The 23,426-nt window shown below is 40.0% G+C and overlaps 1 protein-coding gene across 1 annotated transcript in view; it reads right to left on the reverse strand.

Annotated features, from left to right (window-relative positions):
- The window catches only part of Tek (TEK receptor tyrosine kinase), a 182,391-nt gene that overhangs the window by 28,642 nt on the left and 130,323 nt on the right, over positions 1 to 23,426 (reverse strand). The window contains exons 12-18 of the mRNA XM_023723507.1: positions 20,049 to 20,336; positions 15,997 to 16,296; positions 14,110 to 14,261; positions 12,413 to 12,623; positions 6,639 to 6,749; positions 4,039 to 4,229; positions 3,116 to 3,236 (exon numbers count right to left, since the gene is read on the reverse strand). Of these exons, the coding sequence (XP_023579275.1) occupies positions 3,116 to 3,236; positions 4,039 to 4,229; positions 6,639 to 6,749; positions 12,413 to 12,623; positions 14,110 to 14,261; positions 15,997 to 16,296; positions 20,049 to 20,336 (1,374 nt within the window). The remainder of the gene's footprint in view (positions 1 to 3,115; positions 3,237 to 4,038; positions 4,230 to 6,638; positions 6,750 to 12,412; positions 12,624 to 14,109; positions 14,262 to 15,996; positions 16,297 to 20,048; positions 20,337 to 23,426) is intronic.

The following is a 23,426-nucleotide window of genomic DNA, read 5'->3' on the forward strand; positions in this document are numbered from 1 at the left end:
TGGGTTGTAGGGGAAAATAAAGCCTTCTCTACTCTTGATTGGAGGACAAACTGGTACCACCACTGTTGAAATCAGTGTGGTATATCCTCAAAACAGTGGGACTATAGGTTCCACTTGACCCTACTAGTCCCCCCATCTTGGTGTCTTCATGAAAGAACTGAAAGCATCATACCATAGTGATATATGTGGACCTATGTTGATAACAGCACGGTTTGTAATTGTTAACACTTGAAAAACATCCAATGTCCATAAACCAAGGAATGGATTAAAAATGTGGTTTTCTCTACAATGGGGTAATACTCATCCATAAAACTCTCCCCACTAATTTCCATACTGGTTGCACCTGGCCGCATTCCTTTTTCCCTACAACCCTGCCAGAATTTGTTATTGGTTGATTCACTAATAATAGCCATTCTTTGTAGAGACATTTATATCTAAATAGGTAGCCCTTGAGACCATGCTCTTTAAGTGAAATAAATAGTCACACATGTATAACTACTGCATTGTCTCTTTGATGTGAGGACACTGAAAGTGTAGATAAGAAATAAATGTATAACAGATATTTCAAAATAGGAAGTAACTGTTCAAGTGGAAAGGAAAATTTGGTGGGATGAAAAGAAAAAGAGAGGCAAGGGATAAAACGGAAACAAAGCTTTGTAACTGAAGAGTGGAGGAGGGGTTGAACATATGGGAAGGGAATGAGGAAAACAGAAGAGCTAAGATATATTATATACAGATATAAATTCCCTATAATGAATATGATCATTATTTGTATCTAAATTGTACCAATAAACTTATTTATTTTTTAATTAATAACAAATGCTGGCAAGGCTACATGGGAAATAGGAACACTTCTACATCATTGGCAGGAAAGTAAACTAGTATAACCATTATGAAAATCAGTATGGAGATTCATCAAAGAACTAAAAGAAGTTCCAGTCAACCCAGATATTCCTCTACCAGGTTGTCTTTTGGAAAGAGTTAGAGATATAATATTACAGTGATATTCATGCTTATAGCAGCACAATTCATAATAGCTAAGTATTGGAAGTAGCCTATATGTCTATCGCCAGATGAATAGATAAAGAGAATGTGATATTTAAACACACTGGAGCACCACTTTGCCATAAAGAAGGGTAAAACTTGAGTCCTTTGTTAAAAAGAAAATTAATGCTCCTTGAAAGCATAATGTTAAGTGAAATAAGTCAGACCCACAAGCTTAAAAACCGCATGGTTTTTCTTCTATAAGGAACCCAGAGTATATAAATCAAAGAGCCAAATAAAAGATAGATATTGAGAAACAGGGAGATGGACCTTTTACAAATGGGAGAGGGACCAAGAGACAGGGGCAGCAAGGGAGCCATAGGGGAAGGGGACATAAAAAGAAGTTTTGTCACATGCAGGAATGGACTCCCCACAGTGAATGTAATCATGACACATCACAAACACATACTAATGTGAATTTTAAAAATGGACCCACAAATGCAGCCACTCTGTCCTTACATGGTGTCTACTGTAATGCACTCTTCTTGTAGGAATCTTGTTGTTCGCCAATCTTTTCATCTTCCTTTCCCTTTCTTTCTCTTTCTCTTTCCTCCCCAGGCCCATGCTGCTGCTGAACACATGACCCTGAAATAGTGTTGAGACCTGACCAATGTACAGCCCCCCTCAAAACCCCTTCTAAGCTCTCCAAGAAACTCCTGCCCTCTATGAAAAGCCCAACACATATGTGGGGGCTTAGAAATCTTAAGAAATCACTCAAGTAACACCTCGGTCATGGAGCTGGCCATCCCCCAACCTACCTTAGTCCTCCACTTCTTTGTGTGAAATGTCACAACACCCAAAGAAAGTGACTCTGTGACAGAGATGTGAGGGGTCAGGAGAGCCAGACTAGGTGAGCAGAGACAGGCCCTTCCTTTTTAAGAAGAAACATCTGCCTTGAGTAGGTAAAAGTCTGAAAAGCCCAGGGAAGAAAGTATTTCCTGTAAGCCAGTTCCCAGTGATACATTTCTGGATTTAGAAAATGTTCATGTTGATAAGACTCCAAGCTGTGTGGAGAGTTAAAGGGCTCTTCTTTCAACTTCCATTAAAAAGTGGAAAAATAACTGTTAAAAAATAGGTGTGCTATGAAAAGTACTAAGACAGAAAAAGAATGTCAAGGAAATAAATTATGGGTATTTTTGTTTTTAAAAAGTTCTTGAATATTGTTTCTACTTTATTTTGTCAATAACTACAATATATTGCAAAGAATATGTTTGTACTGGATTTATGGAGAAATGCAGGACCCTGAAGATTGCTAGTAGGTAATGTGGTACCCATACAAGCAGAAAGACTTTCTGTATCTCATGACAACTGGGTCACTCCCAGGAAAGCTGACCCCAGTGCCATTCATTAGAACTAGACGAGGGAAAGCCATCCCACTGGAAAAGACCTGCAAGACACAGGGAAAGACTACAGAACTTGATACCCCAAAGGAGTGGTTGTGCTCTGCCCACCAGTGAACACAGGGAGGCATAGTTGCAACACAACACAACACAAAATGTAAACGAATGACATTTCCAGAAAGGGGCCAAAATCAAAGTCTAAAACGACTTTGTGCTTAGGGTCTTATACTTGAAGATAAGCTATTACTGTTGGGGAAAGCAAATTTCAGGGGTGGGGAGTGGATTTGACTTGAGCTTGAGGTGAACTTGTAATGAAAAGGAAATCCTATATGGGCCTCCAGAAGTTATAAATTTTTCCATATAACCTCCTTGTGATTTAGGAAATCACATGTTTCCTTGATTCAGGAGTAAGTAAAGTTTTCTTCCCTTCTATGTTTGCTGTTGATGAAAGAGCATTGTGGGGCCACTTCAGAAGTTTCTGAGTGAGATGCAAGAGTCTCAGACCTGGACCGCTAGGTCTGAGTTAATGGCTACAAGTAGGAAGCCTCCTTCACTGGTAACATAGAAGCCATATCACATTAGAACCCACAACTTGACAGAATGTTCACTGGACCAGAGTCTACTAGAGATGGTCAGCTGCCTCAGGCACCAAGAACAGTGGCATTCTAAGAGCAGTGCTCCCAGGAGAGGGAGGGTCCCTTGCAAAGTACATTAGCAGCATCAATATTCACAACTCACCATTGTCTTTTTCACATATACTTCTTGACCTCGGGACAATCCAAAATCTGCTATTTTGGCTAGATAGTTCTCACCAACTAAAATATTTCTGGCAGCCAGGTCCCTGTGGATAAACTGAAAATTCAAAACAATAATTTATTTTCAGCAAAAATATTTGCATTTTTGCTTCATTTTGCTAGCACAAAGCCCTGAGAGCAAGAGGAGAAACAATAGTGTTAAACAGGATTTTAAAAGGTCACTAGAATCCAGGCACTTTTCCAAACCTTCAGATCCTGCCAAATGACCCCATCATATCTTAGGAAAAGTATTTCAAAGACGGGGAAACCCCAAAATTGGCCATGTCATTAAATCTTCCAGTTGCCATGCAGGGCCTCTGTTAGCATGCTACTTGCAGGCCAAGCAAACTAAGACAGATGAGGAGCCTCACCTAACACACGATATATGCTACATAAATATGGCCTAGCATTGGGCTTTTAGTTCTACATAAATGGATGGAATATTAACAAACAAATTAAATTTGGGAGAGGGTGGGCTCAGCAAATTAAAGCACCTGCAAGTAGGAGCAGGGGTCGGGGAATTTGGTCAGCAGGCCTGCTGTGCTGGCCCACCCCTGGGGCATTCTGAGATGACAAATGAAACTGGGCATGGTGGCATGCAGTCTGGTTAATCCCAGCTCTTGGGAGGCTGTAAACAGGTGGATCACTACAAGTCCGGTCTAGTAGTGAGACCCTAAACACCTGTAGACCCTTCCCTAAAATACAAAAAAAAAAAAGGAAAAATTTTAAAAATAAAATTGGGGAGATTGTAAGAAGAGACTTAAAAAGAGGTTGGTGGAAAGAATGCACAGAGATGTAAAATCCCTGACTTGGGAGGACTCCAGATGAAAGATGCCCAAAGCAAGGTGCTCAGAATGAACCTGTTTTTGGCTCAAATAGTCCATCCCCCGGGCTACATCTGCAGCAAACTGAAGAAGCTGTTGTGAAGACAGTGTGGAAGCCGTGCTGTTGGCGATAGCAAAGGCAGGATCGGTCTCTAGCACACGGCTCTTGCGCAAGAAGTCCAGGAGGTTTCCATGGGGGGCGTACTCAATGGCCAGGTACAAGTAGCCTGTTGGGAAGGCCAAGAGAATCAGCTTACCAGCAACGAATGGGAGACGTGTTGTGGTCCTCAGAAACGGCTTACCAACTCTGCTCTCCCTCAAAGAAACACATCTAGGGGTAGCAACCTAGTAATTCTGGGGATAGGCAAGAAGTAAGTGACACCTCTTGCAGTATTCCATGAGGGTTAGGCTTGAACTCAGTTTCTCTTTGTTCCACTTCCTTCTCTGTTCCTACCAAATGTGGATTGACACAACCTTCCTGAAATGCTTCTATCCACTAGATAATACTAGTAGAATGCACGCAAAGCATTCTTTTTCATATTTAAGCCATCTCCTTCATATTCCCTTAGAACTTTTATTTAGTGTTCACCAAAAATCTAATATGGACCAGATACATTATTCTAGTTTGTCTCTACCTTTTATTGAGATTATTTTAAAAACAACATAACCATAGTGGAAGGACCCACAACAGAAAAACATTCTCCTCTGCCTTCTTACCATGTAGACAAGTTGCCACTAGCCAGCGGAATGTAGTTGCAGAAATCATATTTCTCCTTAAAGAAACCATAAAACTCAATCTCTTAAGAAAAATGTAGGCTTGTAGAAAAATTAAGAGTATATTGTCTTGGTTTTACTCAATATTGTGTTCTCTTTTTACAATGGCTTAAAAATATTAATAGAGTCTCTGAAAATCAAAGTGCTTTTACTGCTTTTTAAAGGAAAAGGCTTTCAGTGAGTCATCATTTTAAAATTTAGGATGAATCTGAACTTCAAAAATAATTGAGGCTTTTTTTTTTCATAACTGGGGATAGAACTCAGACCCTTGCGCTTGCCAGGGAAGCGCTTATTCCACTGAGCCATCTCCCCCTCAAAAATAATTGAAACAATTGAAATGCTGGCCCCCCAAAAGTCTTCTAACATTGAATTCTATTGTACTATAATAAGAAAAACTAGCCAGCACTCTGGTCCGAGTGTGTACTCACATATTCACTGCATTCTAAATTCTAAAGGCCAATTATGTGCTAACATGATGACAGCAACATTTCTAGACACGAATTTTTCTGTTGGTGGACTTTGTTTCTTAACCTCCAAAACCTGTATTTTCTCTGTCCTGCAGTAGTTTTTTGTCTTCAGGAAACTACTCAAAAATAAATATTATTACATCATTATTTAATCTAAGGGGGACAATCAGCTTTCAGAATTACACCCTTGTTGGGTCACAGAATGATATATTGTTTAAAGCACTCATATTTTTAGTTTAATAAATTGAGGAAATGGAAGTGGTCTCTCTTCTATTGTTGGTGTTTTGCTGGAAAGTCAACAAAAGATTGTCAAATTTATAAATTATCTTAGGAGACTTTTTATAAGAGCAAATTTTTCCATGAGAAATTAAGTTTAAATATAGATTCAGAACTGTAAACCCTTTACATGCAGAGTTAAACTCATAAAACACTTTCACTGTGACATATTCATTCATGCTTATTGCACAAATTACAATAATTTGAACTCATGAGCTCAAAAGTATGTGTAACTTCACTACGAGTCCAATCTCTCTAGTGAGACCCTGTAGACCTTGTACTAAATACATATTTTTTTTAAAAAAAGTATGTGTATCATAGTATGGTTATAAAGCGCTAATGTAACTATGTGAACACATTCTGATCAAAAGCAAAGAACTGTCCTGCATAAGATTTTAGTCGTCTAAACATCACCAGTGGTCCCATATTGCACTGCCCTGTTGGCTTTCATCATACTAATGTTCAGAATGCTAATCCCTCGGCTTTTGAGGCCCAATGAACAGTGGCAAAAATATACATCGCACTCCATGCTTTCTGGTGCTAAGGGCTCCACGTGCCCTCCTAGCAGTAATATTAAAGCACACCTCTAGGCTAATGAGAGTAGGGACTGGTAGCAACTTGTGTACTTTGAGTGTTAGCACAGCTAAACCACAGCAAAGACCAAATGATCAAGATTTGACACATGCCTCCCAAAGACAGTAAACCTTACCATAATCCATAAATAGGCCTCAATAGGCATTGTGCAAATTTAAAAATTAGGTGATATTCTTATCACTCTTAGGTTTAATATGAAATTGTGCCTGCCCAAAAAAGAAGTCTGGGGCTGGAAAAACAACTCAGTGATCTAAATGCCTGCCTGGCAAGCACAAGGACCCGGTTTGATCCCCAGTACTGCATGCTGTGCCAGCCCCAGAACCCTATACACACCATTCTGGCCACCAAACCCAGGAATGGTGGTGCACACCTGTAATCCCAGCACTGGGAACGCTTAGACAGCAGGATTGCTACAAGTCCAAGCTGCCTAGAGACCCTGTACCAAATAAATAAATAAATAAATAAACAAACAAATAAATTTATTTTTAAAAAAAAGCCTGGAAAAACAAGAGTAGAGCCTGTTACCTCGATGTTCGCAGGCTCCCAAGAGATTGATGATGTTTGGATGATTTCCAAGTTTACAGAGCACCTCCAGTTCCCCTGCAAAATCCCTGTGGTCATCTTTGGAGGCGTATTCTGGGAAGGAAAGCAAGGGTTATGGCTCCTCTTCATTATGCTTTTCAGGTCCAGTGTCTCCTCATGCTTCCTGGTCCATCCCAGGTGCACTCAGTCACCTCAGGTCTGGAAAACTATTCCAACCATAGATTGCTCTAAGGCAGAGCTTCCCAGCCTCAGCACTACCGACTTTGAACAGATAATTCCTTGTTGTGTAGGGCTAACCTAGGACTGTAGGATGTTTATTTTCATTCCTGACCTCTACCTACTAGATACCAGTAGTTTAACCAAAAATATACCCAGACACTGAGAACTGTTCTCCAGGCAGCAAAATCTCATAAGGATAAGAACCTCTACTCTAAATGTTTTTAGTTTAATTCTCAAATACATAGTGTAATGATTTGGTAAAGGGAGAGCTACCCCAATATTTAGACTCTAGTTCTTTTAGCTAAACCTTCCATCTGTAAATAGCAGAGGAAAAGTTCTGGTGAAACATCTACCAATCATACATGTGCTTTATTTCATAAAGTTAGCTAACTTTCTAACAAGCCAGTCCTGCTAGGCACATTCAATCCTCATGATATTTTATAAAAGCTGGACTGCAGTCAGGACACTGAGCTGTCTTTCCTTTTCTATTCACTGACACTTGAGCAAAAGGAGAACCACCAGACACCAGGCTATTGGTTAATGCTTGGAGGACAGTGTGCTGTAGTTGTTTTTGGAAAACTAATATTTGGGGAAGAACAAAGGGTGAGAGGAGAGTGCTGGTAGGTATGTGTGTGCCAGAACATGATGGGGGCTGTGGTGACATCTCAGGGGGCTAATGGTACTATAAGACTGACTGACAGGAAATCCAAGTAAAATGTCCTGGTCAGATCTGTGACTTAGGAGCATTTTTTAAAATTGTGTTTACTTAGAAGCATTCAGAATGTAAAAAAAAAAAAAAAACAGTTGCAACTTTCTTTGCAATTACAGAGTGGTACTCAGTTAACAGAAAAAGTATTTCATATAAGCTGCATCAGAGACAACTGAAGATGAAAAACTACCATCCCCATATATAACTAATTTGTGCTGTGCACCAAGAACCTGCTTTAAATTTCCATGCCAATTTACAACCCCACACTGTACAAGGCAAGGTTAGTGGCTATTGAAAATACCACCAGGGCAGGGCTATCTAAAGACACATTCAGTGGTGTGTTAACTACACACATTAAAAAAAGACACTGTACAGTTTAAAAACAAATCTTACATAGCCTTACATTTCAATTTTTTTTTCTTCAAAAGGAGTTGTGTACAGGTGGGTTAAATGCTTTTTCTGGTGCCAGTTTAAATATTTTTATTGAAGACATTGCGTTTCCATTTATAGTACAGTGCTTAAAGTATAATACTATGTTTCCCTGTATACATGTTCCATTATTCAAGTATTGAGAATGCCCAGTACTTTACTTCAGCAGCTCAACTTTAATAACTGCCACAGAATTTGCTACAAATTTAGGTCCTTCAATTTTATTGGTTGTGGAAGAATGCTATATTTATATTTTGGGTTGGCTTAATCAGCCTCTTCAATGGTGGGCCCCCAGGCGACACCACCAGGGGAAGGAGCGCCTCCTCCAGGGAAGCCCCAGGCATCCCTCCAGGCAGCCACCTGCACTCTGGTACAGCTTGGTGATGATGGGACTGCAGACTTTCTCCAGTGCCTTCTACTGATGTTCATGTTCTTCTTTCTTCACAGCCTGATTCTTATCCAGCCAGTTGATGATTTCATTACACTTGTGAAGAATCTTCTGTTTATCTTCATCATTAATCTTGCCCTGAAGTTTCTCATCTTCAACAGTTGCTTTCATATTGAAAGCATAGGACTCCAATGAGTTCTTAGAGGACACTAGTCACTTTGCTTCTCATCTTCAGCTTTGTACTTCTCTGCTTCCTGGACCTTATGCTCTATGTCCTCCTTGCTCAAATGACCCTTATCATTAGTGATCATAATCTTGTTCTCTTTTCCTGTACTTTTGTCAACTGCAGAAACACTGAGGATGCCACTGGCGTCAATATCAAAAGTTACTTCAATCTGAGGAACACCATGGAGTTCAGGAGGTATGCCTGTGACTTCAAACTTGCCCAGGCTGCTATCCTTGGTCATGGCACAGTCACATACCTGAATGAGGATGCCAGGCTGGTTGTCAGAGTAGGCAGTGAAGGTCTGGGTCTGCTTGGTAGGAATGGTGGTATTGCCCTTGATGAGGACTGTCATGATGCCACCAGCAGTTTCATTACCAAGAGAAAGAAGAGTTACATTCAACAGTGGCAAATCTTGGACATTTTCAGGCTTGTCTCCAGATAGAATGGCTGCCTGAACAGCGGCACCATAAGCAACAGCCTCATCAGGGTTGATGCTCTTATTCAATCCTTTTCCATTGAAGAAGTCCTGAAGAAGCTTCTGAATCTTGGGGATATGGGTAGAACCATCCACCAGGACAATGTCATGGACCTGAGACTATTCAGTTTAGGATCTCAAAGAGCCTTCTCCACTGGGTCCAGAGTGCCACAGGACAGGTTAGCATTCAGTTCTTCAAGTAGAGCATGAGTAATGGAGGTGTAGAAGTCAATTCCTTCATAGAAGGAATCAGTCTCAATACTGGCTTGGGTGCTAGAAGAGAGGGTTCTCCTAGTTTGCTCACATGCAGTATGAAGATGGCGGACAACTCTTTTGTTCTCACTGATGTCCTTCTTGTACTTGTGCTTGAATTCAGCAATAAAAAGATTGACCATTTGGTTGTCAAAATCTTCCCCACCTAAGTGGGGTCTCCAGCTATAGATCTCACTTCAAAGATTCCATCTTCAATAGTGAGGATTGACACATCAAAAGTGCCCCCTTCTAAATAAAAAAATCAGCACATTTCTTTCAGCTCCAACCTTTTGGTCTAAGTTATAAGCAATAACAGCAGCTATTGGTTCATTGATAATTCTAAGTACATTAAGACCAGCAATGATTCCAGTATCTTTGGTTGCCTGACGCTGAGAGTCATTAAAGTAAGCTGGCACAGGGACCACAGCATTGGTAACAGTCTTCCCTAGATAAGCCTCTGCTATCTCCTTCATTTTGTCAGCACCATAGAAGACAACTCCTCTGGGTAGAAGCTCTTTGTCTCTCCTTTGTTTTCTACTTGAACCTTGGGCCTGCCTGCATCATTCACCACCATGAAGGGCCAGTGCTTCATATAAGACTGGACAATAACATGATCAAATCTACACCTGATCAGATGCTTGAATCAAAAACTGCGTTGGTGGGGTTCATAGCCACTTGATTTTTTTGCAGCATCTCCAATCAGTCGATCGGTGTCAGTGAAAGCGACACAGCTAGGAGTGGTTCGATTTCCCTGATCACTGGCAATTATGTCCATTTCTCTGTGCTGGAAGACACCCGCACAGGAGTAGGTGGTGCCGATATCAATGCCAACAGCAGATCCCTTCCACATGGTTGCTTGCACATAGGCCTGGCTGTGCTAGCAAAGATGGCACACAAAAAGCCCCTCACCTACTGGCACGTTCGATGAAACCCCTAAGTGTTTTATAGACAAGAAAAAAAACTGCACTATAACCAACTCATTCATCATCATCATCTTCATCATTATCCTCATCCTCTTCATCTTCTTCTTCCTTCTTTTTCTTGATTTTTTTCAACCTTGACAACTTCCTTTTTTGTTGCATCAGGTTTTCCTTTATCCCGGTAGGCAGCAATGTCCTTTTCATACTTTTCCTTCAGCTTAACAGCCTTCTTCTCATATGGCTGCTTGTCATCTGCTACAGTATTATTCCACATTTCTCCAAGTTTGTGACAATACCAATGGAGAGACCAGGATGTTCTCCCTTGATTTTTGGGCAATACTCAGAACAGAACAAGAAGAAGGCTGAAGGAGGCCTCTTGGGCACATTGGGATCCTTGAACTTCTTTTTTGTTTCTCCTTTAGGAGGAATATAAGTTTTCATTTCTCTTTCACAATGAACCTTGTCCACTTTTGTCATGTCTTCAAATTTTCCTTTTTCTTTAGCAGACATGGTCTTCCACCTCTCTGAGCACTTCTTAGAAAACTCTGAGAAATTAACAGAGGCATCTGGGTGCTTCTTCTTGTGCTCCTCTTGGCAAGTTTGCACAAAGAATGCACATGATGACATCTTGCCTCTTGGCTTCTTAGGATCTTCTTTGCCCATGTTTAACTTGTTTTCCTCAGCGAGGTACAGAGTCGCCCAGTGCCTGTCCGGCTCTCACTTGCCTCAGCACTGTCTTTGTGGAGCTCAATGTACTGCAATGTCTGTGGGAGCAGGAGCCAGCTGCAGCCTCCTCACTCTCTCTGCTCTGTAACTGAGCATTTTTAAATAAGGTGTCTTATAATGAAGTTGTGCCCTTACTTAAGTAACTGGGTATAGCATTCTGCCAGTAAACATCTTCTGCCTTTGTGCCTGGTTAAGCTATTTTACCTCATTACATGAAGAGGTAGAAAATCAGAGTCCTGTCAGATCACAGTAAAAACTGACTTTGTCAGATTCTGCACCCTGACTCCTCTATTTTCAGTGCTCTGCTAAACTCCATGATAAATGGAGCAGAACAGAAAAGGGATTTGTAGCTTCTAAGCAAGGCTTTTGTCTGCATTTGTTAAGAAAACACATACCTAACTCTAAGCATGCATAATGTTATATTTTGTTTCCTGATGTGATCTTTCTAACAATGCAGAACAGAAAGGTGATTTATGACGATTTAGATTAATTCTCATTTTAGGCTCAATACTGACGGAAAATCCCTCAGTAACCTCAGAGAGCCCGTGAGATGGAACCACATTCTCTATTTAAACACACTGCTTTTCCAGCATATTTGCTATGAAATCAGCAGCCAGCCTCACAGTTGAGTCACGCATGAACTGCCCCTTCACAGAGAGAGAAAGACTATTGCACTACAGATACCCTCAGCTTGCTCCTTTCTCAGGTGTTTAGGATGCAGTCTCATTCAACAGGTAAGTACTGAGCAGTCCTGAGGTGAACACACCTGAAAAGCCTGGCGGTTTTCAAACTTGAGCAAACAGAATTTTAGAGAAGACCTATTTAGAGCAGAATCTCATGTGCCACTGAGATCCCAGTCAGTAGAGCTGAGGATGGGAGAGGACCAAGGGGATGCATTTCTGACAGTGTCTCTGTCAGAAATGCATTATCTGCACCCTCCATTCTGGCGCAGATAATCCATGAAGAATGTGGTTCCAAATGCATGGGGTCAGCATCGCTTGGGAATTAATAAGTGACAAGAATTCTCTGACCCCATCTCAGATTTCTTCTTCCTCCAGTGACTATGAGGTAGGGCCCAGTAATCCATTTCTAAACAAGCCTTCCAGGTGATTCTGACATGCACTGAACTTTGGAAACCACAAAGAGTTAGATACTCCCTAACGTTAGCAGGATATGTCAAAGAATCAATATTTTGAAATCCCCAGAAATGGGGAAATTGGTGCTTCTATGGTCCCTGATGCAATCTCAGACTCGATTGCAGAGGAAGTATCAGCTTTAGCTCCTCACAGCAGCTTTGTCTGACACCAGGCCAACTTTTGGGTTAAAGGATGTCAGGCCACAGGAGAGCGCTTCCACAGGAAGCCAAGTTTCTCCCACCCCAGTGAGCTGCCGACTCTCTTCTACCCACTGACCTTTCATTCTCTTGATGGCGGCATCCATCCGTAGCCCATCCTTCTTGATGCGGGCCTTAAGAACTTGGCCAAAGTTGCCCTCTCCAATCACATCTTGAAATTTGATGTCATTCCAGTCAAGCACCGGGTAAATTGTGGGATCCGGGTTGTTCTTGGCCTTCCTGTTTAAGGCCAGAGTCCCTGAGTTGAACTGCACAGCTGGTTCTTCCCTCTGGGAAAATAAATTGTTTTAAAAATCATTTTTGTGTCAGGATTTGTTGTCATTCTAAGATGACAATATGTTCTTGTTTGTATTCACACCAGCTCCCCCTCACCAAAAAAAAAAAAAAAAAAAAAAAAAAAAAAAAAAAAAAGAAACAGGATATATTAGGATATCTAATTCTAGAATGGAAATGGAAATAGGTTTCGCCTCACACAGCCACACTGCTGATGAGCCTGCAGCCCACAGAACCATGCAGGCATAAAGCGGGGCCTGGGTCAGAAATTATGTCAACTGTCAATGCTGCAAAACCAAGAAAGGTGAGAATGATGATGTGTGTACTTCATGCTTGTCATTTCCACCTTAGTCGCACTTGATTTTTCACTATGCTTGGCAGTGAGCTGGTACTCAGGTCTGGTTTGGAAAATAACGCAGAGTTCGTACCAGAAGCAGTCCCTGGGTGTGTCTTAGTGCGAGCCTTCCTAGCCTCAGCTTGCTCCTGCCAGTTCGGGTTCTCTCACTGGCTCTCCCACTCTCTTCTCCAGAAGTTTAGAGCCTCTTAAGCCCTTTCCGGTTCTGGGATGACTGACGTAGCAAAGCCCAGAAACATGTCTCTTGTTCTCCTGAAGTCAAATGCCTCATGACAGCCTCCTGACAAAGCTCCAGAGCTCCCAAGCCCCTTGTTGGCCCTGCCTCTCCAAGGCAGCCTGCTCTGGCTTGGAATTAGGCAGTAAAGCCCTCCTATCCTGCTTGGGAGGGCACCCTGGAGATTCAGACACATGAAGGTGCACCTCATTTGAGGCATCTTGTTGCTCTCAATGCTTTATATACAACATTCATAAAAATCAGGTACAAAGTAATTTTTAAAATCTGGAAACCAGAGAACTCAAAAGGGGTGGCCCTTACATAAAGTGTGTTCTTCGCTAATGGTCAAAATTCACAGGCAAAAGAATGAGGCAGTGCCACTGGCTCTAACTATAGGTTGAAGGATTCGCAGGGATGGAAGAGACACATAGGAATGTATCATTTTCATATATCTGTGAGGAGTGACAGGGCTGAGGGGCACATGAGAAATAAGAAATGAGGACTAAAAATAAAAAGTCATTATTTATCAGATTGAGGCTTGGTTACCCTCCTGTCCTTCCTTGCCAAAAATGCTCAGTTTATCCTATAGCAAGATTGTTTCCTCACCTGGCTTTTCACTAAGGCAACCATTTACTTCATTTTAGGGAGGAGGAGAGGGTGGTCCTATTGTAGGCCTAATTTCCTGCATAATTATTGAGATCACTCTCAAAATCATTCTTGTTTGGATAAGAAATTACATAGTCATTCTGTTTATCTCCCATTTGATAGTAGAAGCCAAAGAGAAAATGAGGTTTGCTTATAGGAATTATTTGCTTTCTTTGCAAGTAAATTTCCTAGTCTATGCCTTAAAGTGAAGGTTCTGCCTGTGTGTGCACCTACACCTAGCAGTAGTAAGAAGAGGAGGCACTACCACATTTTGGAAGGCTTGGGCCATTCTCCGTTGGATGCTTGCCCTCTTCAGTTGCAGCATGATCAGAAAGGCCAACAGCACCGTCAAACAGGTCATCCCAGCAGAGCCAAGGATAGCTATCAGCAGCATCTTCCCACTTCCAAGGCTTGCTGAGACTGTACGGGAGAACAGAGGGCAAGTAGGTGGGTCAGCTGAGGTGGACAGATGAGCCAGGGCCTTCTGTGAGAGAAGACGCAACGTATCGGGAATGTAACAGCAGCCCCAGCCCTAAGACCTAAGTCCTGGGACCTGGGGCTGCTCATTAATTTCTGAAACTCTGTGACGAGGAGTGTGAATTGCAGGGGTTTTTTAAAAATATGCAGATAAGCTTTTAAATGTGCTATTCATTTGGTATAATTTATTCAACTGTTAGTTGCAAGCAGGCTCCTGAGTAGATGAATATTATTAAATAATGCTGAAAAATAACATCTTTCAGAGAGTGACTAAACTGCTTTATATCTCAGTGCCCCCAGTTACTTAAATATTCTATTATCCTAAGATTTTAGAATCTGTAAGATATTTTTTCCTCTGGTTTTCTTTGAAGAGCTTATGTAGAAAACTTGATAAAAAAAAAGGAAAAAGACCCACTAAAGTTAGGGATTATATAAAAATAAACTATGAAAGTCTATGGCGCAATCCTTCCATTTCTTTCCCTTAAATTCAAATTAGGTTAAAATGAACATATTTTTATTAGTAACAGCATATAGACAACAATCTTATTTCTTAAAAATATTCTGTACTTATTTTTCCTTCTCTCTCTGTGTAGTATGCATACACAAATGTCTAGAATGATGAGATCTTTGTTTTACTGTATTTTCTTTTTAAAGCTTTCCTCTTTGCATTTTATGTATTGCTTACATTTAGTACAAGTATATATTTTACCCAAAAAAAGTTATTATAAAGCTGAGGGACTTAATGAGTATGATCTGAAAATTATTATGCTCTGTACATAATTGGCTGACAAATAATTCCTCAAATATTTCAAAAAATGTCTCTAAATCTTCAAGGAAAACATGGTTTCTTTTATTCTATTTCTTAAACTTTAGGTTACCTATAAGAAACAAAGATGCTCTGAGCACCGTAAGGTCTACTAGAAAAGTAGACTCAAGTCCAAATCATGAACTTACAAAACTCATCTTTTCACTAATCCTACTAATATTTCCTTGCATGCAACACACACTACAGAGTGACGGGACACCATGTCACTAGCCTTGAAGGTGACCTTGAGTCCCCAGCCTGCCGCTGCTGTGGCCCAGTTCCCTGAGTCACATTCAACAGGTCCATCAGCCCCAAGCTCCAGGCACGGTGTGCTTGGCTGTCTAGGAGATCTCTCTGTAGCTGAGAGAGCTTGCCCTCCCTGAAGCGTGGTCTGCGGTAGACATAGGGCCCTGATAACCTGGACCAGAAAAGTGGAATAGAACACAAAAAGTGTAGTTTCATCCAAGTCAAAAGAAGAATTCATCTTGAAAAAGGATAGAGTGTATTTCTTGCAGCCACCCACCAAAGTTTCCATATCAGCTTGCTTCCTCCATAAGCAGGCTTCTATTCTTCTTTCTTTATGGAATTAAAATTCTTACACCACAACATTTTCTTAGATTACTGGATGGAGCTTGCCTTTAGGATAATTTATTCTAAGGTTTAATAATAGAAAATGTATCAGCAAGTATCCTACGCAAGGGTACTTTGATTTGAGGAACATATATAGAGATGGTAAAGCCTTTAAGGACCAATGCATTATGTCACATGACACACATACAGAGTAAATTGCAATAGTGGAGGTTTTCTGATACTGTGCGGAAATAACACTGTGGAAATACTCTAGTGGAAATACTCAGTGTCCACTCTACCAACCTTGAGACTCTGGGAGGGTCATCAGTTCATGAGATAAGGTTGGGTGGCTTGACCCTATATTGTTCTCAGCAAAAATGTCCACGTGATAAGCCGTTTCAGGCTCGAGCCCCTTCAGCTGATACTGAGTGATGGTAGCATTCTTGATCTTCACATCAATGTGCTGGTCTTCATGTTCATCTTGAACCTTATAACGGATGATAACGGAAGAAATGGAATAGCCATCCACTATGGTCCAAGAAATCACAGCCGAGGAGTCTGTGATGTTGGAGATCTTGATGTTTTCTGGTTGAGGAGGAAGAACTACAAATTTAAAAAAAGAATTTACTTAAGATGTATTACTGACTCTTCAATCATTATGCTGTTAAGAAAGGGTTCACGTCATATCATGGCTACGGTTTATATATAGATGTCCCCAGAGGTCTCTAGCATTCATAGATGGAGCTTTGGGAGTGAATAATCATGACAGCATGACAATGGCTTAGACTAGCATGACACTGGCTTAGACTACTGATGGGATATAGCTGGGTAGGATGCTGAGAGGTAAAACCTGGGGAGAAGTGCGTCGCTCTGGGCAGGACCTGGAGTGGCATTTATCCCTCCTCTCCTGATGGCTGCTGCTTCCTGTCTGCCTTACCTTGAGCTCTTTCTCCTCTGCCACACCATCTGCCTTGGAGCCAGCTGACTATAGCCTAAAACCTCTGCAAATGTGACCTACAATGAACTTTTCCTCTTTTAACATGTGGGTGTCAGATATTCCATTCCAGCAACAAGAAAGTAACTGAGATTATCATAAACCATGACTGGAAAAGAGATATTTTCTCAGATGGTAATTCTAATCCACTAGCAGGGACTACTGGACTTCTGAGACTTCATAAAAGGGTACAGACAGGGAAATGACAACATATACATTGCCAAGTGGCCTCTTTATGCTAAATGAAGGCCCCAGAATTCTGTTACTCCACAAATTTGTGTACACTGTCCTTGACTTCTGGAAGGAATGGAAGCTTACAAAAGCTGACACTTATGTAATGCTTATGATATGCTAGACATCATTCTGGGCTCTACCATATATTAACTCACTTCTTCATCATTACAGTTTCACTGCAAGTACTGAGGCATAGTAGAACTAATTAGTGGAATTAACTGACTCAGCCAAAGTCATATTGTTATTAAACAGATGAAAAAGGACTGAACTTGGCAGTCTGGCCCTCCAGCCATGGACTAGCCACTGTGCTGCGGTCTGCTCTTGCCCTAGATGCACATACAGAACAACACTCAAGTCCATGTATACTCATAGGAAAATATGTCAAGAATTTAGTAGACAAAATGCTACTAGGATTGGGGAAAACATGAGATTCCATCATTCATGGGCACAGGCAGGATGAGAGAAGGCGGTCTTCTGAGGTTCCTAGGTGTGAAGATGACCTGCCCAGAATCATACCCACAGCCTTCTTGGAGCACCTTTCCTAAAGCAAAAGGCTGGAAGGGAAGTCAGGTTGTCTACCACGTTACCTACACATGCAGACTCTCTGGGAGCTAAGGATGTGGCTCAGGGTAGACATTTGTGTGGCCCCACAAGGCCCTGAGTTGAATGCCCAGTACTTACAAGAAAATCTTTTAGTAACACATGCAGACTCTCATAAGACACAGGAAGGTAGATAATCTGAGCAGGGAGGGAGGGAGGGAAGGAGAGGAGAAAGGAAGGAAGGAAGGAAGGAAGGAAGGAAGGAAGGAAGGAAGGAAGGAAGGAGAGAAAAGGATAAAAGAAAACTGAAATGTGAGTTAGACTCTGCACCTCCAAGAATTAAGAGCTGTGTAACTCTGACCAAGTCACCTGTCCTTCCTCGTGCCTCAGTTCCTCATCTGTTAAATATAGGGCACACAAATACTTCTGACACAGGGCACACTGGGTAGTCACTTCAGAGGAGCATTGCGTTCACAAGTGTCACTTCTTCATAAGTTCCCCAGAAAAGCTCTCATACCAACGCACATGGGGACATGTTTAGAGACAGTCACTGCAGTTTGTGATTGTAATTTTATTATTTATTTATTTATTTATTTATTTATTTATTTTGGCGGAACCAGGGGTTGAACTCAGGCCCTTGTGCTTGCCAGGGAAGCACTTATTCCACTGAGCCATCTCCCCAGCCCCTTGTGATTGTAAAGAAGTGAAAGTGACCTAAACATACCTAAGTACATACATACATAGGGAACTGGGCCACAATGGCAGTAGGCTGGAGACAAGTTCAACTTTAAGGCTAGATGAAATACATACAGTGAAAGTGACCTAAACATACATCTGAAAAAGAAACATACATCTGAAGAAGAAATACATACAGCCAGGTGTGGTGGCGCATACCTGTAATCCCAGCACATAAGAAGCTGAGAGAGAAAGATATAAATTTGGGCTACACAGTGTCTAAGACCAGCCTAGACTACACAGTAGGACCCTGGCTCTAAAGTGAAAGGGGTAAAAGATAAATGAATTATTCATAAGATAGAAATGAAACAGATATCTAAAAGGCACACATCAGATCTAAATAAATAGAAATCATGCTTATTCAGCAAGGGAGGAAGAATGGTTTATATGTATAGTTTTTATGTGCAGCTATGCATCTATATATATTTAACTATATAATAATGACTGGAAAGAATGCATAATAAACATACTTTGGGTTGCCTCTAGGAAAAAGAAAATGGAAAAGAGATGACAGTCAAAGGGAATTTTAATATAACTGTGAAGTGCTATTTCTTCTATATAGCAACAAAAAATGATGAAAGAAACTGTAACATAATTAATAGCTGTTAATTCTAAGTGGTATATGTGTTAAAATGTGTTATTAGTCTGCACTACTTTTGAACTTCTAAATTTCATAGTATGTGTACATATATGCACATATATTATACATATTATATAGAAAACTATATAGATGGATGGAGTTGAACTCAGGACCTTGTACTTACCAGGCAGGTAGTGTGCCACTGACCTATATCTCATATATATATCTTTTCTTGCACAATCCTAAACACTGCCAAAATAATTCAGAGTTTCATTAGTCACTGATACACAGAGTTGGCCAGAGAAACACTGAGCCACCTTCTACACCTATCACTGAGGAAGCAGAAACCAGGTGGAGAGTCTCAGAGTCTGAAGATTGGCAAAGGACCACGTGACTCTAAGTGGCAGCTGGTGTGACCAAGAGGTTCTCCATCTTTCTGAGAGCTGCAAGATGCTTGGACACTGTTATAATTCAGTGAAGCAAAATAAAACTATTTAATGATGAAAAATCAGTATTCAAAGGAAGTCAAGAAGTTGCAACCAATTTTAAGTGAACAATCTGAAATACAGAAAAACTTGAAATATAGAATATTTTTAAAAAAATATTGTTTTATTATCTCAGATATATAGTTTTCTAAGAATTGCCTTTTAAGATTGGAAAACATTCATGTATCTTGGTCATCAATGTACATACAGACAGAAAATTATCCTTAAAACTGTCCTATAGCTGACTAAACAAGCCTAAGAAAACACTCATTAGTGAGTGTTAATAAACTACTTAATAAACAACAACTTCATACTAAAGAAAGGTAGGTTTGAGCACAGTCCTGCTGCAATCAATCTTTGCAAATCCAAATGAGGTTTTCTTATATATTACAGGCTTCTAAAATGATTGGATGGGAGGCCGGGGAGATAGTTCAGTAGAATAAGCACTTGCCTGGCAAGCACAAGGGCCTGAGTTCAATCTCCCGTTCTGCCAAAAAATAAAAAATAAAATAAATAAAATGATTGGATGGATATGAATTAGCTTTCTCTCACAACTAATTTTTATGATTTCTAAGATCCGGTTTTGAAGTGACAGAAGTTAAGTCCAAGGGCAATAGTCAGATGTCATTCTTTTTTCTTTTTTTTTTTTTTTTTTTTTTTTTTTTTTTTTTTACTAGGAATCAAACTCAGGACATTGGCTTGCCAGGCAGGCATTTGTACCACTGAGCTGTCTCCCTAGCCCTTTAAGTATCATTCAGGTGGGACCAGAGCAGCACAAGTTTCTTACCATCACTAAGAGTCCAAGCAGTGAGGTCTTCGCTCCATTCTCCATGGGCCTTGGTGTTGACTCTAGCGCGGACAATGTACTGCTCCCTGGGGTGTAAGTTGTTAAGTAGCACTGAAGTCAGGTTCCCTGGCACTTTAATACTCTGCTGGTCACTCTTTATTAGTGCAGACCTCCTCTCCACTTCCACATAAAATTCATCTTCTGAGGTTGGAAATATTGGTTGCCAGGTCAAATTTAATGTGGTCTGACTTTTTGGTAGGAGACTGAGCCCTCTGGGAGGAGGGAGTCCTAACAGAAACCAGAAATATCATTATTTTTACATAGTGTATATGTAAGCTCAGATCCAAAGCACATCTTAAAAGAGTAACTTTAGTTTCTAGAATAACACACAACTTCATAAGCTACCAAAGCAGCACAAAGAGTAGCTTCATAATTTTTCTTACCAAAATACCAAATCTTTACAATGGTTCTAACATGGAGTTTGAGTAATTTTAATACAGTTAAAGTTTTTTCCCATTAGAGGACAAATTGGAAATATATATATGTTCTGTTTTTGTGGAACCAGGGATTAAACTCAGGCCTTTGAGCTTGCCAGGCAAGTGCTTATTTTACTGAGCCATCTCTCCGGCCCCTGGAAGTATATTTTTTTCAAGAGCCCTAAAAGTGACCACATACTTTTGGTCTTAACATCTGACAACCAGGGATTTATCTGAAAGAAATATTCTAAAGGAATGGGAAAAATCTACATGCATCAAGATTCATTAAAGCATTGCCATAGCAAACAATAGGAAGAACTCTGAATATTAAAAGTAAGTAATTACTTAATGTATCATGACACAGCCTCCCTTTTGGTTAAAATAGATAATTAAACAGAGAATGGAAGTCCAACCAAAATTTTCATAGTACATGAGTAAAAGTTTTGATTGATTCTTGGTAAAGTCGTGCCTACAATTAGCAAAAAAAAAAAAAAAAGGAGTCCAACAGGTGAAAATTAAGATAATAAATTTTCTGAGGCCGTAAGACAGTACATGAGTATTAGGTATTTCTGTTACCAGTTGGAAAAATACATTTCAAAGGAGTCACTTCCCCTTAACGAGAATTTCAGACATCAGAGCAGCTATGGAGACAAGGCAAGCCACAGGCCTATGCTGGTCATATCCAGATATCAGCAGTAACCACATGCTGCAAGCCCTGAGTCACCTTACTCTAATCTGATAAAAACCATTTATGACAAACCAATAGCTAACATGCTAAATGGGGAGAAGCTCAAAGCCTTTTTCTAAAATCAATCAGGGGCCAAGGAGATAGTTCAGTAGGATAAGTGCTTGCCTGGCAAGTGCAGGGTCCTGAGTTCAATTCCCAGTTCTGCCAATAAATAAATAAAGAAAGAAAAGAAAAGAAAAGAAAAGAAAAGAAAAGAAGAGAAAAGAAAAGAAAATCAATCATAAGACTATGCATTCTGCTGTCACCACTCTTGTACAATATAATTCCTGAAACATTAGCCAGAGTAATCAGGTAAGGGAAAGTAATAAAAGAGACACGTATAAGAAAGGAAGAAATCAATTTGCCATTATTTGCAGATCGCACGTGTCTGAGTTCCTTTTCTCATTGCTTAGACAAAATACCTAACACCCATAAGTTAATGGAGGAAAGTTTTATTTTAGTTGTGGGCTACTCACCTGGCTCCAAGGTGGTGGAAGAGAGGCCTCATAGTGAAGAAACAGTCCATGGCAGGATAGGCAAAAAGCAAGTCAGCCTTTTCCTTTTATCCCATCCAAGCTACAAGCCTTTTGGGTGCTATGACTCACATCCAGGGTAGGCCTTCCCACAATCCACACCCAGAATTTATGCTAAACAATTACTGGGCTGATTTAGTATTACACAACCTTAGTGCCAGACTCACACACCCTAGATTCAGAGAGCTCTGAAAAGTTTCACCCATGAGCACTTGAAATTTTGGATAACAACTAGATACAACCTTTAACAACATGACACTGTACATTAAAAAAAAGAAAAAACTCCACTAAAAGAGTCACAGTTTTAAACAAATTCAGTAGCATAGCAGGATACAAAATCAGCACACAAAAATCGATACAACAATGAACTAAGAAAGAAATTAGGAAAATAACACCATTCACACTAGTTTCAAAAACTTTGAATATTTAGGAATGAACCTAACTGAGGTAATGAAAGAACTCTGCAATGGAAACTACAGTAGTCCAGAAAAAGGAGACTAGAGAGGACAACAGAAAATAGAGATATCACATATTTGTGGATAGACAGAATGAATATTATCAAAATGACAATACTGCCAGAACTGACACCTAAATTTATTGTAAACCCAACAAAATAATACAGTTTCACAAAAGTAGAGAAAACAATCCACAAAGACACATGATTCCAGAGGGAATTAGAATAGCAAAAACAAAAACAAAAAAGGAAGAATCATAATCCCAAACTTCAAATTACATAATAAAACTACAACAGTTTTTATTTTTAAGCATGATATAGGAAAAAAAGCAGACATAGTGTCAGCAGAACCAAATAGTAGATGCAAAACAACTCCAGATATATGTATCTTTCTGATCTTTGACAAAGGAATCAAAAAAAAAAATTCTGGAAAAAAGACAGCCTCTTTATCAAGTGGTGCTGGGAAAATTTGTTATCTCTTTTTTTCTCTCTCTCTCTCTTTCTTTCTTTTTTTTTTCAGTATCGGGGATTGAACTCAGGACCCTGCTCTTGCCAGACAGGCACTTATTCTACTGAGCTATCTCCCCAGACTCTAAAATTTGTTATCTATATGCAAATTTAATCTTGACTCATACTGCTTGCCATGTACTAAACTAAAATCAAAATAGATCAAAGATGTAAATGTCAAAACAATCTTCTGGAAGATAAAACAGTAAAAGTCTTGATGACATACATAGTAAAAATCTTGAAAGCTTTCCAAACAGAATCCCAATTGCAGAAGAAACAGTACTAAAACAACAAAAGGGATTGTATAAAATTTAAAAATTTTTGCATAGCAAAGCAAAGAATAAGCACAGTAAAGATACAACCTATACAATGGAAAGAAATTTTCCAGGTATTCCTTACACAGAGGACAAATATCAATATAAAAATGAAAAATATTAGATCTCCCCCAAATGAAAAAAAACCCTATTAAAAATAGACAAATGTAACCTAACTAAAGAAGTCAAAGATCTTTTCAAGGAAAATTACAGTACTCTTAAAAAAGAAATCCTAGAGGATTTCAGAAAATGGAAAGATATCCCATACTCCTGGATACGAAGAACCAACATTGTGAAGATGGCCATACTCCCAAAATTGCTGTATAGATTTAATGCAATCCCTATCAGACTACCACCGACATATCTC

Source organism: Octodon degus, unplaced genomic scaffold (assembly GCF_000260255.1).
Source record: "Octodon degus isolate 3935 unplaced genomic scaffold, OctDeg1.0 scaffold00099, whole genome shotgun sequence".
Taxonomy (NCBI): Eukaryota; Metazoa; Chordata; class Mammalia; order Rodentia; family Octodontidae; genus Octodon; species Octodon degus.